General features: G+C 40.7%; 2 protein-coding genes across 2 annotated transcripts in view; one reads left to right on the top strand and one right to left on the bottom strand.

The window, feature by feature from the left end:
- The window catches only part of EVC (Ellis van Creveld syndrome), a gene marked incomplete at its 5' end in the record, with an annotated part of 48,630 nt that extends 48,341 nt beyond the window's left edge, over positions 1-289 (top strand). The window contains one exon of the mRNA XM_010141449.1: positions 208-289. Within this exon, the coding sequence (XP_010139751.1) occupies positions 208-289 (82 nt within the window). The remainder of the gene's footprint in view (positions 1-207) is intronic.
- A 6,681-nt stretch (positions 290-6,970) lies between these two features.
- CRMP1 (collapsin response mediator protein 1) overlaps positions 6,971-18,692 on the bottom strand; it is a 33,943-nt gene continuing 22,221 nt past the window's right edge. Inside the window, exons 9-13 of the mRNA XM_010141448.1 lie at positions 15,502-15,643; positions 13,753-13,923; positions 12,315-12,494; positions 9,714-9,879; positions 6,971-7,965 (exon numbers count right to left, since the gene is read on the bottom strand). Of these exons, the coding sequence (XP_010139750.1) occupies positions 7,874-7,965; positions 9,714-9,879; positions 12,315-12,494; positions 13,753-13,923; positions 15,502-15,643 (751 nt within the window). The 3' untranslated portion in view covers positions 6,971-7,873. The remainder of the gene's footprint in view (positions 7,966-9,713; positions 9,880-12,314; positions 12,495-13,752; positions 13,924-15,501; positions 15,644-18,692) is intronic.

Below are 18,692 nucleotides of genomic sequence, written 5' to 3'. Positions count from 1 at the left end.
TAGGGAACAGGGACCCAACAAAGGAACATTTATCTTTACATGACTATATTTCAGCAGCCTCAACTGAGGCAGCTGAAACCAACAAGTGCAGAAGTTATAATTATATAGCAAGTGCCTTTCTTCTCTTAGCAAAATTAATTGAAGAGAGAATTTAGCATTTTAAAAACCCTGTCTGCAGTTTTGTTTTATTGTTCTTATTTCTTTCAGAGAGATGTTACAGAGTCGGCATGAAGAGGAGACTGAACCAAGGAAAAACTCAAAGATGCTAAAAGAGAGAGGCAACAGGTAGTAAAAGCATTTTATATGAGCTGTTAGAACACAGTACCAAAGCATTCTTCTGGGGAATCGCAGCAGCTATAATTACTGAGCTGCTTTACTGAGGAACCACGAAAAACATCAATAATAAGCGAGAAGTCTTCCTTAGCTGCAGACCAAGAATCAATCCCAACTACCTTTAGCTGTTAATAAAACATTCCCGTTTGGTTTTGGTAAGGTGGAACAAGGAAGTCTGTAATATAAACTCCTCCAGATTGCTTGAGGAATGTGGAGGGGAGGTAGTTTTAGGTTGGGAATATACCTGAGGAAAATATGCTTGTAGGAGAACAGATCCACACTAGGCTGGTTGCCCAGATGAGCGTATTTCAGTGAGGTTTCATTACAATACTGATGTAGTCTTTTGAGCCCTAAATGTGGTAGATTGGGTCTTAATATTTTGTGATTTCTGCTTTGGACTAACAAAAATAGACAGAATTGTAAGGAATATGTTATCAGACTTCTGATGGTATTGCTAGGTCAAAACATATTACATTTGGTCTCTCTGTTATATATATTAGTGCTTCCAAGGATATGTATGCTTTTTTAAATTTGTACAAAGGTTTTTATAAATGTATTTCTCTGCATTTGTCTCAGGTTTCAAATCATTATTTTTAGGAAGAATGAGATGTAAGCAGTTTACTTTTTTTTTTTTTTAAACTCCAGTTTCTAGCCTTCTTCCTTAAGTATGCTCTTTTGTTATGCTCATGTTTCCTATGGGAATTCTTCGTTATGGAAAGCAGCTAGTTCTTACTGGCTGTACAGAGCACCTGTATTGCCTAATAAATTGCACCACTTAAGCAATCTTACAGCTTTCATGAGATGAAAATTTTCTACCTTTTTATAATGAACATTTTGCTGTCCTTTGGCTCATGATGGAAAATACCCCATCAGTTACGCATTTTACCTCAGACAAAAGTGCTGCCACACAAATGACTTTACCAGGCATGTTACACACAGTTGTTAAATGGTTAATTTTCACCTCGATCAATCGTTGTAAACGTTTTCATTTTCTAACTTGTACCACTTCATGCATTTGATTCTGGTATTTCAGTACTTGGGTTTGATAGTCTTTCTGCTTTCCTGATCTGGAAAAAAAGTTGTGCTTTTTTTAGATGTAGCCTATTTATTTGCCTCCATTTGAACATCGTAACTCTGCAGAGTGCTCTATAGGCAAGGAGGAAGCTTTAAATGAGCTTCCTGTGTTTCCTATAGGAAACATAGAGCTGATGATGTTTGAAACTACGCAGAGCAGCAGAGGCTCCCGCTACAGTGAGGATGCACCATAGTCGTCCAAACAGGGTCTCTAATTACCGGAGCCACGTTTCTAATTACCCAAGCGGGGTCTCCCAGATGCACTGTAACTCCTTTGGCTAGGCACGCTTGAAATGGCTTTGTTTCTGCATTAAAAGGTTTAGATTATCCAAAAGCAGGGCAGCAGTGCCCTCTCCTGGGCAGCTAGCGATGTTTCCATCTCTTTGCTGCTGGAGATGACGGGCAGGGAGCACCGGGGAGAAGCCAGGGAGGGTGCCGGACGCTGGCAACGCCCCGCTGGGTGCCGGCTCCCCCCTGCCCGGTACTGCAGCTGCATTTAGGTTGGAAAAGACCTTTGAGAACATGGAGTCCAACCTAACACTGCCAAGTTCACCACTAAACCACATTCACACGTCTTTTAAATACCTCCAGGGATGGTGAGTCAACCACTTCTCAGGGCACTCTGTTGCAGTGCTTGACAACCCTTTCAGTGAAGAAATTTTTCCTAATATCAAACCTAAATCTCCCCTGGTGTTATGTTACATTTTATGTAATGTTTTATGTTATGTTGTTATGTTATTCAACTTTAACCATAGTTACAGTTAGTATCTGGATTCTCATGCTGAAGATCTCCCATCATAGTCATTACATAGTAGGGGGGAGGTTTTAGCTCTGGCCCCTCAGGTCAGTTTGGATCCATTTGACTGCTTATTTCTGAGCCAACACAGAACAGTACAGAGACAGAGATTTTTTTCTTGATGCTGTGAAATACTTTATCACCAGCCAAATGGGCACAGATTGTCACAAGTTTTAGCACAGGTACTCCATCAGGAAGAAAAGATTATTTGCCATGAGATGGGTGAACTGCTGGAACAGATAACTCAGAATGCAGAACACATATCCTTGGGAGACTTTAAATCATCAGCTGGACAATGTTCTAATCAACCTAACTTTGACATCAGCCCTGTTTTGAGGAGGCTGGACTCCAGATGATACCTCTTCCAACTTAAATCTTTTCGTGATACTTACATTCTTCCCTACTTGATGTTTTAGCAGAACGTTTGGTGCTTCCCAGCCCAGTTTGTATCTTCCCTCTGTTTAAGGGATGACAGATATTGCTCACAAATCAGAGGTTGTGCCTAGAGAGTCCCTGGGAGATTTGTTAAGTTCTAAGTTTTTTGTTAAGTTCTAAGCAGTTTTGCCAGCTGAGAGCAGTCTCCAGCATAGTGGGTGTCAAATGGGGGAAAATGGGATACCTAGGCACCAGCCACAGTTGAAAACACTGGCTTTATAGTGTAATTCTGTAAAGCACCCACTCTTTAGTTTATTCTGGGGAAGCTAACAAGGAGCTTTGATCATGCTTTACAGCTATATATCGAAAACACTTCCTGCAGAAATTTTGGGAAAAAATGTCATGCCTTTTTGTTGTAATATTGTTACCTTCATGATTGTGCTTAACCTCATTCACAGCTTTATGACAAGGGTATACTGCATAAAAATTCTAGGCATGATGTTAAGAGCCATCCAGTACCTTGTATATCATGCAAGAATCAAAATAGCCCACAATGGTCCTCCTGCTGTAGAAAATTATGGAAAGCCTCATCGTACAGAAGTCTTGCTGAAAGGTGGCTTGGACCACGCTGAAGAGGTGTGCAACTTACAAATCTTGTACTTGGGACACTCAGGCTGATGCCAGCTCCTGTGCAGTATGGGCAGTTTCATTCCTGACATAAACAAGCACCAAGTCACACATAAAAATCCTTTTCTCCAGCCTGTGCATGCAGAAGCCCAATACCAGGGCGTGCTCCAGATTAGCACCTTCACTCTCACCATCATGGCATCTACACCAGTCTTTGGCAGCCATTCCAACATCCAGAGATCACTGCATGCACGTTTTTTTGGTTGTATTTCTATCTGAACAAATGCTTCTTCAATGTGTTCAGCAGTGACTATGAAGAGCTTAGTGTGCAGCTGCCCAGCCTGCTCCATACTATCTGGGAACTGCCTCTGCACTGGGAGGGCTCCTGGAATTGGCACTCTCACAGCTGTGGCCACTGCTGCATGGCAGAGCATCACTAGAGGGGACAAGGCTCTGGACCCTGCGAGCTGAGTACTTTCCGAAACAGCATTGCAGTCACTGATGTATTTGCAGGTTGGCTTACTTCCCGTTGTGAGGAAGAAGTTGCTAAGCTGAAAGCTTTTTTAAAGCAGAACATATGACTGCTCACTGTGCTGGAAAATTACAGAATATTCAGTCAGGGAGGGGGGCTGATACCTAACTACTTTATCCATATCACTGCAAATACTTAAGAGTTACATGATGCTCAAAGAACAGTATCCCAAATGCTGCATTTTTACAGAGATGTTATTCCCTCTCCGATACACAATTTATTTTCAACTGAATACCCTTTCACTGATTTTCATCACTGAAATGTATTTGGAAAGTTTGTGCAAAGTTCACCACAATCATGATGAAAAACTAACCTCCACTTGGTTTAGATTACTGAGATTTAATATTGGCCAGGTCTAAATGGCAAGAATTAGCTTGTTAACCGTGCACTAAGCTGTGTAACTCCTTGCTCCAGGAAGTCAAAAACGCCAAGATTTTAACTGGGTTTAAAAGCACCTTGGCAAATTCATGGCAGAAAACTTCACTGACAGCTACTAAGATGGTGCTGCTTGTCAAGAAATTACAAGGCACTGGAAATGAGGGAAACACTTGGAGGAATATTAGCATTATGTTTGTTCTTCTGGCCTCCATTAAACTTACGATGTTGTCTACTGGAACCCAGGGTAGATGGTAATCTGACCTAGTCCAGTCTGCAGTTTTAGTTTTTGAGGATGAAACTCAGTGTATTGCCAAGAGAAATATTTAATGGCTGGACAGCTGCCAGTTTTGGTACAGTCTAAGCATCACAATTGACAGGCTTTGCTACAAAGGCTAAAATTCAAACATGTAACTGCATTTCTCTGGTAGCAGACAAACTCTAACACAAGACAAAAAAGGGTCCAAATTGTCACTCAGGAAACAATCTGTGGATCCACATCACTTGACTGACAAAGATGGTCCTCAGACTGGTCATGGGGACTAATTTTAAAGGGTCTGTAAATAGAAGTAGGGAAGAGCCAGTTTTACATCATTAGGGATATTTCAGGTGTTAAAAGGTTATAGCTTTGCTGCAAATTTTTAGAAGCTTGATGATTCAAATAAGCATGAAAGCTTTGCACTACTTTCTTCTTGCAGTTGAGGTAACAGCAGCTCCCCACTAACAAGTTCACAAATTGCCAAAAAAATCTCCTACCTTGGAGCTCCGGCAAGGAGCAAACTCCAAGTACATTTTCCTATTCTGAAGGTGTATTCAGGATCACCAGCAAGGTAGGGGCAGGGGCATTGCTGTGAAATAGGCTTCCAGGTGGTAAAAGAAGCGCCACTTACCTTGGTTTGTTTAAACCCTCATGAGCAATGGCATCTGCCATCTCTTTGATGGTATATCACAAGTAAGGTATCCTTCATCTCACCTGGTGACCATGCAGTAAGGTACCTGAGCTCCAAAAAAATGCTGCTTACATCACATCTAGGTAGTACTGCATGTCCAGAGTGGAGACTCCCAGGCACAGCACAGGATTCACAGGCTTCCTGCAGGCTGTCCCTCAGCTGTGGCAAGGCAGCAGCAGTCAGGAGCACACTCGCATATTTCTCTTCAGAGAAATCACAGCAGAGTTACATTGACCTGACAAACAGAGCTTTGTTCACAGAGAAGCACTGGACCACGAAGTGCCTCACAAACACCCATTTATTATTCACAGACATGTGAAAAAATAAATGCATGTTAACAACAGTGGATCTTGACTAGCTTGTAGCTGTTTAGTATGTCGGAAAAGCGGAATCTGTCAGTACCAGTTACACAACAATCATTTCTGTTACCTCAAGCAGGACAAGCCTAGTAGATCGAGTACAAGTTTTACTCGAAGGTGCAACAATTGCTACTTCCATAAACACATGTAAGAAAATCACTAAGGAAATTGTAATCATCGGTTCCAAATTTTTCACACTACGTCAAATTTGATGCGTAGTTTTACAAACCAGCTTTATTTCTATTGTCGGAGTCAGATTACCAGAACTGTTGCTAACTCTTCGATACTCAGAGCAAATGGGTTGGAATAGGACAGCGGAGATGGGGACTTGGCATTTCCAGACTGCCTTACCTGCTAGGCGGTGGGTTATTCCAGGGCAGGTTGTCCTCAGGCTTCTCTGCTAGTATTATTTTACTTCATATAAAATACCTAAACCACCAAGTGAGCAAGCAAGCCTAGGGATGAGGCTGGTCTCTAGGCAATAGGAAATGAATGTGAATCCTTAGCAGAAGAGATTGTTCATTAAATACTTTATTTTTCCCTTACTCTGGGAGCAATCAGTTGGGTTCACTGAAGGCTGAATTACAGTGTTGCTTCATTGATTCAGATCAAAGCCGAAGCAAAAAGAAATCTGGCTATTCAGACCATCTGTGCTTCAGGTAGGATACTTTCCCAACTTTTATGTGCCACAGCCCTGTGCCAGCAGAGCTTATTGCTGCATGGAAAGGATGGACAGGTGCAAAATGGTCAAGCATCACATCTAGATAAAACCATTCCACTAGTACCGTGCTGCTACAAGACTTTCCCTAGTGCAGCTTTGTAGTGTAGAGAAGGGCAAAGTGCCACAAGGCCAAGGGGAGGTATTTTGATGACCTGGTTGATTTCATAGCACCCCACCCTCCACCATAGCCCATGCCTCCCACAACATCTGCAACGCAATTGGACAAGTAAAAAGGGATAGAAAAGGTTTCTTTCGATAGTTTCTTAAACCATCTTTAGATAGTTTGTGAGTGAGTCAGTCAGAAAGACAAGGAGAAAGCATTTCCTTCACTCTCACAGAAAGAGAGAATTGAAGTCCTTATCTTACCTGCAGCATGTCTTGTTCATGCTGTCTAAACACTGTCCCAGTTCAGTCAGCAAAGAAAACCGGTATTAAATCAAATAGTTTAGGTCAAACCAGATCACTGTATACTGGTTCTGTTCATCTACAGATGAAGATGATGGCAATCAATTACCATTTCAAGCAAATCAGATGCAGACATGAAGGTCTTGGGAGAAAGCTCAGGTCTCAATTTAGGTCTCATTTGGCCAAAACTGGGGCAGCTGCAATGTCAATAGTAACTACATTTTTACTGTGAGCTCTATTTAATTAAGACAGATTATGGCATGCTATAGTATGCATATGCAGACACTTAACACCCCTTGTGATCTAAGAAGGTTTCTTCTTGCATATGGTATCAACCTAAAAGACAATTTCTCTTGAGTTTCTTCATTCTGAATTTTCCATCACTGAACAACAGCACTGGAAAGCAGAGGAAGACACTTACCCATCAATTAATTTCCTTTATTTCACAAGCTTTTAATTCAGAAATTGAACCACGACTAGTAGGTCTTGATACGGTAGAGTAAGTAAAAATGCATGTGATTACAAAGGAAAAACTTTGTACAAAAAACTTTAAAAATCCGACGGCAACGTGGATTATCTTTAAGTACCAAAAGTCTCATGCAGAAGGAGAGCACTACTGCCCAGGTGGAGGAATCCCTGCAGGGGTGGCAATGGCATTGGTATGTATAAGTGATGGCTCTGTCTGAAACGGAAACAAGAAGGACACAGACTTGGAACGTACTGAGCGGGAAGAGACAAGTGCTACAGAGACCATTTGTCGTTACGTGTCCCGATGATTTTCTGTGTCTCAGAGAAGTGCTTCTTGGGTTTATAATAAATTAAAGATGAAACAGAAGCTGCCTATACTACTCTACTGCATACTTTCAAGATGGCCATTTTCTTCCTTTGTAAGTGTTTTTGGTGGACATTAATCTTGGCATTGTGTCTAGTCAATTGTTGGCAACGTGTTCTAAAGGGGCTCACTCACAGAATGCAACTTGCATAAATAACTCGGTAACATGCATTAACTACTCTAATACAGCGAAAGAGTGCAAAGAAACGATCATTCAGTTACGAGACGAAGCTAAAACCTGTAGTCACTAAAGGGGCAATGGAAGCACCATGCTTTAAGGTGACTATGGCATGAAAGCACAATTGTGAGGCAAGTAGTTCCAAGCAAACACACCACACTATTATCACCTCTTCCTATACAAAAAAAGAAAGACATTTCAGTTTTTATTTCCATTAGTACCAAATAAAACTGTACGTTTGATAACACAGATATTGAAGGGAACAGACATTATTCCCATGATCCTTCATCCTTGTGTTTCTGTCCATCATCATTTTTCAGCCAAGACTGGTAATATTAGAGCGACCACCAGGAGGTGCCACGATGCGGTGGCCAGTACGGCGTGGGTTATTGTCATCTATCTGAGCTCCTGCAACAACATAACATCAGAATACAAAGCTATGAAAAGGAATAAACATCAGCAGTGAGATTTTACCTGGCTAGTTCCAGCTGCGCTTCCTTCACACCACCATCAGCTGTTTTTTCTTGAGCCAGACCCTGACTGCAGTGCTAATCAGATCTTCAAAGCACATTTCTGAGCCTAGCTCCAGTTTTCTTCAATGAAAAGTGTGAGATTAAACATTTGAGATCAGACTGATGCTCACCCGGCAAGGGGAATTGTTTCTTGCTGACTTGAAGAAGAGCCCATGCAGGGATGACAGCCTACAGACTGGCTGGGGTTCCTTCATGAGATCAGACCTTGACAGAAAATGTGTGCAGAGTGGATTTTCCAAACCTGCCTCATTGATGTAGAATACCTGTCCCTACTGAGTCCATGGGTCAACAGTACAGTAAATCTCATATCACAAGATCCATGTGATCATGGGTCACAAATCCATGAGGCAAGGAGCGTTGAGCTGATGTAAACTCACACCCACGTCCAGCGGTAGTGTAAAATGTCGAGAGGTTAAGCTTAAGGTGACAGCAAGCTTTCTGCCTAGCTAAGTATTATCTGATCATACTCAGCTTCCTAAAGGCAGTGTAAGACTACTGTAAAGCACAGGATCATTCTAAATGCTATCATAGTCTCTGGTTCTGCTTAATTTCATAAGAACACAGTAATGTGCATTTGATTCAGATCAAACTGATACTAGTAGATGCCTTGGAAACAGCCAGATCCAGCAGCAGACTGTGAAACCACAGCTTCAGATGCTTATGAAAAGCCTACTTACTGGTTATTATTGTTAGAGGTCAAATCTGTAAGCAATTTTTTTGCTTTATATAGATTTGTGTATCTGTATGTGCTCACCATGGCCCCAGGTGTACAAGCAAGAATTTACTCCAAATCAGCAGGAGTGTTTTTAAAATACTTGCTCTCCTTGGGCTTTTTTCCAGAAGATGTATTGTTTAGTTTTGAAAGACAGGATCTGTCAGACAGGAAGACTCCACCATCGGCTCCCACAGGGGAGAAAATCCAGTGACTTTCATAAGAACATCAAAAGAAGTCCCTTATTTACCAGTGGGGGTGGAGACTTTTGAAGGGTAAAGATTTGACACACTTGCAATTATCTTCAAATGACAAGAATTATTTCTAACAACTCACAAGGATGATTTCCCAGTCTGTTTCTTATATATCATGGAAAATATTTTGGGCACCAAGAGCAAAGGGGACATGAAATACTCTGATCTGCATAGGAATAGATTCTGCACATGGTTTTCTGACCATGGACGAGGAACAGTTGAGGTTTCCATGTCTAGCAGTTTCTGGTGATGCAGCAAGAAAAAAATCTGAGATGTATGAGCCATGTTGAGATGCACCAGACCCAAGTCCCAGCAGCTGTATTTACCATCAAGGGGCCTCAGTCACATCAACCAGAGACCTAAGCTAACATCAGTGGGTCAGGTAAATAATACTACAAGGCTGCATGCAGAGAAAAATTTTAGATGGCAAACATTCTGAGTATTTGACAATTATTTTAAAATATTCCTAGGGAATAAAACATACATATAAAATACATGTATAAAACATACATATACATACATTTATAAGTATAGGCACATATATGAGAATATATAATCCTTTCGTATTTCATAAAAGAGGTAACTATAATTGAAATTTATCACCAATAGTCCATACTCACAGCTTTAATGCATTTCTGATGAGTCAGGCTGACTTACCTGATAAGCTAAAATTAGACTGATGGAGGTTTCTGATTGGTGGGGGCTGGTTTTTGGCAGGGGAGGATTTAGTTGAGGGTGCAGGAGTTGCATATTTTGGTGTAGCTGGGATTTCATACACAGGCCCATCATACATTCCTCTGGCAACTCCCTGCAGTCCTCCCACCTAGATCAAGAGAATAAAAACCCGGATACTGAATGCTCTGATAATGCTCCCTAACGATAACCCTGCCTATATGCAGAGACCACAGAGCACAGAGTTATACTCTCCATTAGCTGAAGTAAAAATGCACCTGTATTCTCAAAGCTACAGTCTGCTTTATATGTAAAGGAGATTATAAAACTTCCTCCCTCTGTTTTTATCTATATATTAATTATAAGAAAGAGATCCTTATTAGGCATCCTTCACAGTCGACAGGGAGCAGAGGGATTCAAAAGAACAGATCTGACCTGAGATCTTTATTTTAAGTAATTTCCATCACTATCACTTCTTGTCTCTCCATTCAGAGGGTGTTCAGCAAGGCTGGGTCAGCTGCTGAGTTCCGCTCTGGTTGTTTCAAGACTAGTACCCACTATACTGATTGTAGCAATTTCACTCCTACCTGTATTCTCTCTGCTTCTCCCCTTCAAATATATCATTATCTTCATTAGAACTCACTGAAAAGCGGTGGCAATTTTTAAATTAAAATTTCAAAAAATTTTCCACTTCTTGTCATGAACTAGAAAAGTTATACACTAGTCTGTAGCATGGGACCCATCTTCCATTATTTGTCAATACTGCGTCTGTCATTTCTGATTTCAGTTTGAAGCACCTAGATTTTATCCCTGTACTATAAGGAATATCAGAAAAGAGAATCATAACAGCCTCAGTGGCCTTAAAATCACAGAAATCTAGGAAATAATATTTTTTAAAAACAGTTCCCATTGTCAGGAGGAGCCTGAAGCCATGGAACTACAGAAGCCAAAGCTCATCAAAAAGATCAGAAATCTGTGGCTTACAAGATGAACATTTTCCCAGCAGGTTAACAGTGACATTAAAATTCTGTATAGGAAGGACACTACTCACAGAGGTTTGATCCTCTTACAGAAATCACTGCATTTTCCTTGCTTTTGGTAATGGGGACATCAGGCTCTGAACAGCCACTGTCTCACAGGCTGAGCCAGAACTAATGCCCAGAAGGGAGCAGCTGCTGATCACAGCAATGAATCCATCTTCCAGAGACCCACAACAAAAAGAATTTATACTGCTATCCCTGCTCCAGGGATGTGTACATGTATACAGCTATCCTGAACCAGTTACAGCTTTGCAGACCCTTGTTTGATGTGTTTTTTCTATATTCCTTTGTCATGCACTGACATTCAAATGGTGGCTGATATGACCATCAGCTGAGTTTTTCTAAGTATGTCCAGTCAATCAAATTCAATACTGGGAAAAGAAACCTGGACATGAATCTGCTCTCCTTTCCTCTTGGCAGGCAGCAGAGGGAGCTGCAAGAGCAAAAATTATCAGTCCTTTTCTTGGTCCTTAGCAGATCCAAGTATCTAAAGGCAAGTATTTGCTAAGTATCTAAAATCAAAGGTCTCTCCCAAAATCCAGTCCCACTTGCAAGATGCAGATTTCATAGACTGTTACGCTTCTGCGAACTCCTGGTATGAGACATCTCTGATACTTGTTTTTAAAGTGGTGTTTTCAGTGTTTAAATATCATCACTAATTTATATAGCACTCTCATTCACTAAACCCTTGAGAGGTAGATGTGAAAACCCATGTCATCTAAGTAGAGAATGTAAAAAAAGTGTAACCAATCGGTATTTTGCGAAACTCTTTTGCAGGCACATTTGATTTTTACAGTGCCTCTTCTCATTAGAACACCAAACCTCTTTGTATGCCACAGCTTGAAAGAATTTGTGTAACACATGATGAAAGACAACCCGCTCACAGACTTAATTTCAGCTGCCATCCCCAGAGGCTATTGATAAATGCTTGGTTGAGGAAAATTATGAGGTTTAGTCAATTTGTCTTGTTACATATCCTCACACAGTGGATTTCTTACTCAGTGGCAAGAAGCAATTTCCAAATAAAGTGGAACTATTGCCAATCCAATTGGTTTTCAACAGAGGAGCACGGATAAAATTGAAAACCAGAAGAAACACAGTCTTAATCTTAGTCATTTCCCAAGCTTTTTATTAAACACAGAGTTTTCTGAGCTGTGAATGCTGCTAATACTCAGCTCAGTAAATGCTGAGCTCAGCTCAATAACAGTTCAGAGATGTCACATACAATGTGTATCTCTGGCTTACATGCTTTTCTTCTCTGTAGTGTGGCTCTGCAGTATGCAAAGCTTAGCAACAATTTAAAATTCCAGTTTTCTTCTGACTAACCCTTCTCCCAAAGCAGCTCTACTGACTGAAGCTCATAGTGTCAAGTTACGGCAGCTCACACTTGCAGAGGAACCAGTTTTTTGGTCACATTTTGAACAAATTATATATAGTCCATCTGATATGGACTCAGCACAATAATAATAATTATAATAAAAATATCTGCTACTGTGGTTCCAAGAGCATATAGCTATAAAGAAGATGAAATAATATCTGACATTACCTTGTTCCTGATTTTGATACGCTGGTAAAGATATTCAGGGAAAGGTTTGCGAGGGATGAAGCGGCCCATTCCCTTATTTACATGCAGATTTCCATCTTCATACACAATCTTCCCTTGGCTTATGACCACAAGTGGGGCACCATGGCACTCCATTCCTTCAAAGATGTTATACTCAATGGCCTGAGGATCAACCAACATATTCAGTGCAAGTTCGGTACAAGATCTCTTTCAGTTAGTAACTTACAATCTGTATTTGTGGTCATAGTTTTAGACAACTGCCATTAAGAGGTCTATAAAACCCTTTTGTCTAAAGGAGAAGCAATGCATTTTGATATTAAATTATTTTAAAGAATCTCTATAATCAGACTTTGCTGGATCACACATTTCCTTTCCACTTTCCATCAAGGTTTTATCTCATTTGTTTTTAAGGGTTTTCCGTATTTATCCAAGTCTCGTCTATTACATTTCTAAGTGCAGTAACCCTATTAAGAAGGAAAACTATGACTCAGCTGCTGGTACCCAGAGGACATGGTCCCCAGAGGGTATGGTCCCACCATGCATCTGCTGTGACTGTGTAAGGGGGCCAGCACACATATTTTTGTCTGAAAAAGGCCAGAAAGGACCAGGAACGCCTGAATCTAAATGGGAATGACTGTCAAAGGGCAGGTAATTATAACTTTCTTGCAAATACAGAGAGATCCCAAGACAGAAATCAAATCACCTAAACTTCCTTCTTGAGATTTTCTAAAGGTTTTTGCTTTTTTAATATAAACCACATTACTGGATTTCCAGTGAAACTTTTGGAAGAACCCCCCAGTATAAAAGACCAAAGCACTGATCAATAAGATAACAACTCCGAGATAGACAACACATAAGATAAAACCTGTCACAGTCAAAATTAAAGTGACTGTGAGTCACTGGTACTCTGCATTAAGGGCAGCGAAGTACACGACAAAGCTGTGGAATTAAATAGAAAATCTCAGCTACGAAGCTGATCAGAGCTGTATTATCTAAATATTTAATCATCTCTCGTAGTCTAGAATATTGTTGATTTAAATGTGCAATTTATAGTCTCGGGTGCTTTTCAGGTAACCCCAAAAAAGTGAGCTTGTTTTAAATTTACCATCACATCTTACTAATCTCAGCTGCAGAGCTGCTGATTCACACCTATTTCCAGATCTGACACAGGCATGCAAAAAATAGTGCAATATATTTATTTGTATACACAAAGAGAAAAGAAATTCTTCCTGATCCAGTGCTTGCAATGCAAGATTTCAATACTCTGATCAGCTGAAACATTTATCCATTTCAGAACAGGAGTAGGCAGTTACCCCTCTCCTCTATATCATGTGCATTTGGCGTTTCCACAAATTAGATCAACAGCTGAAAAGCAACAATGACATGTCTATTCTCTTACTGGTTTTCCTTTTCTCCTTACCGATTTATGGCTTTTAGCTGTTATAGTCTTCACCTTATCAGGGTCCCAAATAACAACATCAGCATCCGATCCCACAGCAATCCGGCCTTTTCTTGGATACAGATTAAAGATTTTGGCAGCATTGGTGCTGGTGACAGCTACAAACTGGCTCTCATCCATCTTGCCCGTGGCCTAAAAAGAACATGATTTGAGCAAAACATGCTTTTAAAATGGGGATTTACTATTCAGAGTACTGAAGAGTCAGAGGGATATTGGAAAGCATGTAGTTCATATATAGGGTGATGCTGCATGAAACAGAGATTTTATCAAGCAGGACTTTATACATGGAACATTACTTGGGAGTTTCAAATAAATGAATGTGTTACTCTTGACATCCCAAAGAACAGCCAGTAAAACCTTAACTGAGCAACCTGATAGTGTCATCTGCATTATCTAAGGTCCCTTTTTCTACACACTGATGCTTCAGTGTGTTTTGCTGCTAGTCCCAGTAATTTTCACTTAAATGTTCTAACAATTTTGAAAGAGAAATTTGTATGAGTATTATGAGATTAAATAAAAGATCAAGATTCAGACTCTTTTAGAAACATATCTTGCAAATTAAGTCCATTCTACTATTAGTATTACCAAACATATACATCTAAGTAATGCAACCCCAGTTATGAAGTCCTTGTCTAGAGAAATGTCACCACCAATTAAACTTTTCAGTGTTTTCAGTGATGGCTTAATAGCAGCTGTACAAACCAGCAGTTTGATTTCTCAGTAGAGCCTTTCGGGGTCTTCCCTGGCAATAAGCCTGGTAAAACATGAGATTTGCAAAATACAAGCTACTCGGTGGTGCAGAACTAATTTACGACCTGTAAATCTGCTGCAGCCCTTTTCTGCAGCTCCTTCTCCGTGGAGCTGGGAGCAATGAAAGAGAAACATCATTCGCTGGCTGCATGTTGCTTGCCTCCCTGCTTTGCCCCTACATGGCAGATACCTGATGCTGCTTCTGTGCTTGGAATCTCACCAGCAGTCCCTGAAGAAAATGGTTATTAAACACAGTCTGGGAGAAGCGGTCATAAAAGCATTGTAAATACTACCGCTTCCCAGTTTGCAATACTTATTCTAGTGCAATGCAGTGTAAGGTCATGAGAGTGTGTGTGTGTGCACAAGCGTGTGTATGGATGGATGTGTATGTGAAGATGGACAATGGAGGAAGAATATCATCAAATATTAGGATCTGTGGAACCATCAAAAAACTGCTAACTTATACCAGCACCCCACCGCAAAATATGCCAGTATGAATTACATGCAATGCTCTCCTTCAAAGCATTTTATCATCTAGCCTCAGGCTCAGCTGCCATCCATTTGCAATTTCTCAAAAACGATGAGACACTTCCCAGATTCAAACAATCCATTCAATCACGTTTACATGGGCTCCACTTCAAAATCATTAAGCTGCTCCAGATCCTACATCTCTCAGAAGCATCCGCTCTGACACGACTGGAAGATGGATCAGTGGAGTCTATTGAAGCCTCAGGTCTAATAAAACTCGATGATGTTGCAGTGTCAAAAGTGAAACACAGCCCTGGGTTTACAAAACTGGAGAAGGTTTTTGAAATAAACAATTCACCTTGCAGTAGTGCTCTCCCAGGGAATTCTCAGAAATATATTAGAAAGTCACTTAAGTACTGGCCAAGAGTCTCATGGCTTTCGTTATTCAGCCAACAGTTCCATTTTATTCCATAAAAGTAAGTGATTACTTACTACAGCCTTGTCCCAGACAACGGTCATTCTTTCCTCAATACCATTGACCCCTTCTGGAATCATAGTGAAGTTGTCCTTTCCAATGGCTTTCTGGGCAGTGCTATATGGGCAATGTCCACTTCCCGTCACCTGCAGGTCCCCACTGTGGAGTTAACACAAAAAAAGTTTAGACCAGGCATCTTCAAGGGTACCTTGGTCTCAGACTTGCTGTGAACGGACCTTTCAAGCCTACGCACCAGAGGCACAGGCCATAAATCGTGTCAGCAGCCTTCACATGTTGGCTACAGATCACTGAAGAGCGACAATGGCACCTTCCCCCAGGAGCACCCTGAACTCACAGATTACAGCCCCTTGGATTCCAGGCTGCTTATCGACAGAGATCAGGCACAAGCCCACTAACCAGGACAAAGGATTACTCTAGGATTAAGGAAGCGATTGGACGCTTGTATGAAATGTCTGCCACTCAAATTAATTCACAACCATGTTGAAAAATAACAGCAAATTTTACAATGCAAAGTCATGAGCATCAAGCTTGTTTCCCTGCATTTCTCTCCTGCATATATGCAGTTCTTACATGAATATTTCTTGTCTGACCTTCCAAAACAGAACCATGGAAGTAAGAAAAGAAGGAATGTTTTTTATCAGGTAGTCTCCTAATTAAAGAAAGGAAGGCATAATGCAAATCAAACATGTGCTCTGGATTTATTTAACTTAAAGGCCTTACTCAGAAAAAGACATGGAGTAAAACACAAAAGGAGCTACCAAACAATAATGCTTTTATTTAAGAAGTCAATGTTTTCAGCCGATTTTCAGAGAATTTTTTTTTTTTTGCAGAGAACTGGATCACAGCTGGTCTCAGGAATATGGACGAAGAATATAACCAATATGCAGAATCTTGCAAAAATAGACCAAAAAAAAAAAAGAGAGGTTCTTCAATATTCACAAGAAACAGCTGATATCTTTAGGTCTTGATTAAGCTTCCAGGAGGCAAGATCATTAAAACACCCTATAATTTCTCTTCCATCACTCCAGAAGGGTGATGTCCCCAAAAGCCTGTTCTCCTTTTCTTTTAACCAGTTATGTAAGATCCATCTGAATGATTCTGGACCACAAACTTAGATTCCAGCAAGCTAACAAATAGTCAAGTACAGAGGAAAAAAAGGCCACACATCAGTAATTCTAATGCAATTTTCTGGGCTGCCAGCCTTAATGAATGCTGACAGTCACGAGAAGAACCTTTGCCCTCTTTCCTTGTTCCTCACCATGCTCACATCTACCCATCCAGGTTTCAGCAGAAATCAAACCCATGTATTTAATAGTGAAAACACAGGCAGCTATGTTTTAGCTATTCCTGATTATTAATGACTGCCTGGTGTTACTCCATAGGATTCAACCAAATCCATTGGTTAAACATTTATTCTAACACAACAATAAATTCAGAAGATTGCAATGCCATTTCTTCCTTTTTGTTGCTCTTCTGTCAGCTAAGCTCCTTGTGGCTTATACCTTCTCCCTCTTTTCTGCACTCTAATGAATACAACCATGACAACACGAGTTCACAGCCAGGCCCTGTATCAATGCCCATTTGCCCATTTCTCTGAGGTTATGTTGCTCTTCTTGCATCACACTATTAATTCCTATACCTGAACGATAAAGCTTCCTCTGAACTTCATTTTCCCTCTCCTCTGACATTTAATAACATGCACTACACTCCCCAGTCTAATCAATAGAAGACTTCTGAAGCTGAAAGTTACTGCTCAAGGGCTGCTTGGCACCTCCTGGTTACCCACATGGGCACTCCTACTGTCTGGATATACTCTACTGTCAAATGGGAGGTGAGCATCCTATCAACTAAAAAACTGAGAGACAAGGGATCACCATGGAAAACATCTCAAAAAGGAGTGGTGGGAATTAACAGTAGATATGTGTATCTCTAAATGCCACATCAATACCTGGTCATCTTATTCTTCACCATAAACAAGGCTTTCATGGCAGGTTACATCTTCCATGAAGCACCAAGATCTCACATCTCTGTGAGAGGAAATGGCAGATCACAGCAGCAATAATGCAGCAGTACACCACAGGAGATGAAACCTACCTCAGGTGTACGGCCCACAGATGAAACAAGAACCAAATCTCATGAGGCAAATCCAATCTGCAAACCCCATGAGACATGCTGGATTTTTATACATTCAACTTTTCAGTGAAAACCCAACACTTCCTGTGGAAGCACAAGCAGTATGCTGCGTACTTGCAGAGGAGGAATGTTGTAAGGATTTTTTAATAAATGTAAAATGCTGGTCTTCTAATGAACAGTGCAATAGAAGAGTGAAATACTGTCTTTACCAGCATCCTTGCATAAAATTCCTCACAAACACTTGTCAGACTGATAAAACATACAGTCCCTTTTTTAGTTTCACAGTATAGATTTAAAGTATTAAAACTGAAACCAGGCTAAGCTGCTGTCATTTAAGATCTAGGACTTTAAGCCACTAGAAAAAAAAAAAGTCACTTTTGCTTGTTTGAAGGATAATGAAAACTTCTGTGACTCAGTTTGTCTTTCTGACGTTAGTGTTAAAAAAAGTCATTTTTTTGGATTCCAATTCTAAAAATTCTCTTGCTATTTTAACTAATCTGCTTTGACCCACATACTAGTATTTTGGGACTCTCTTCTAGAAAACATATAGCCACGTCTGATAGAGGAAGGAGCCAAACATTTCAATACACACTCACATGTGCTGGCTAAGAGCCTTACCCTCACACAATGAGCTTCACTCTTTACAGTGATGATAGCGACAGAGCAGACCAGACAAGTAATTTTTCTTCCTTATTTTAAGGAACAGAAGCTCAATTACGGAAAATCATTTCTGCCATCAGACCATCACAACAGAACAAACTCCTGCATATTGTTACTAGAACCACATGTAACTCAGAGCTCAACTGCACATTCATTGATAGTGCTGTCCAGGCAGCATATTCAGAGCAGCTGAGTGAAAACCTGGGTTTGTTGGACTTGCACAGTCTGATCCACCGTGTGGAGGTGTGTGTGTGCTGCAGTGTGCATGCTGTAGCAGCGGCATTGACTGACAGCAGCTTCCCATCACACATATATGCCCAGCCTAAAGGGCAGCTCTGCCCAAGCCTGAACTACATATGCAGGGGCCTTATCTTACAGCCACACAAGCACTGCC

The sequence above is a fragment of the Buceros rhinoceros genome, unplaced genomic scaffold, assembly GCF_000710305.1.
Source record: "Buceros rhinoceros silvestris isolate BGI_N320 unplaced genomic scaffold, ASM71030v1 scaffold8358, whole genome shotgun sequence".
Taxonomy (NCBI): domain Eukaryota; kingdom Metazoa; phylum Chordata; class Aves; order Bucerotiformes; family Bucerotidae; genus Buceros; species Buceros rhinoceros.
This window is presented reverse-complemented; position numbering and strand designations above follow the sequence as displayed.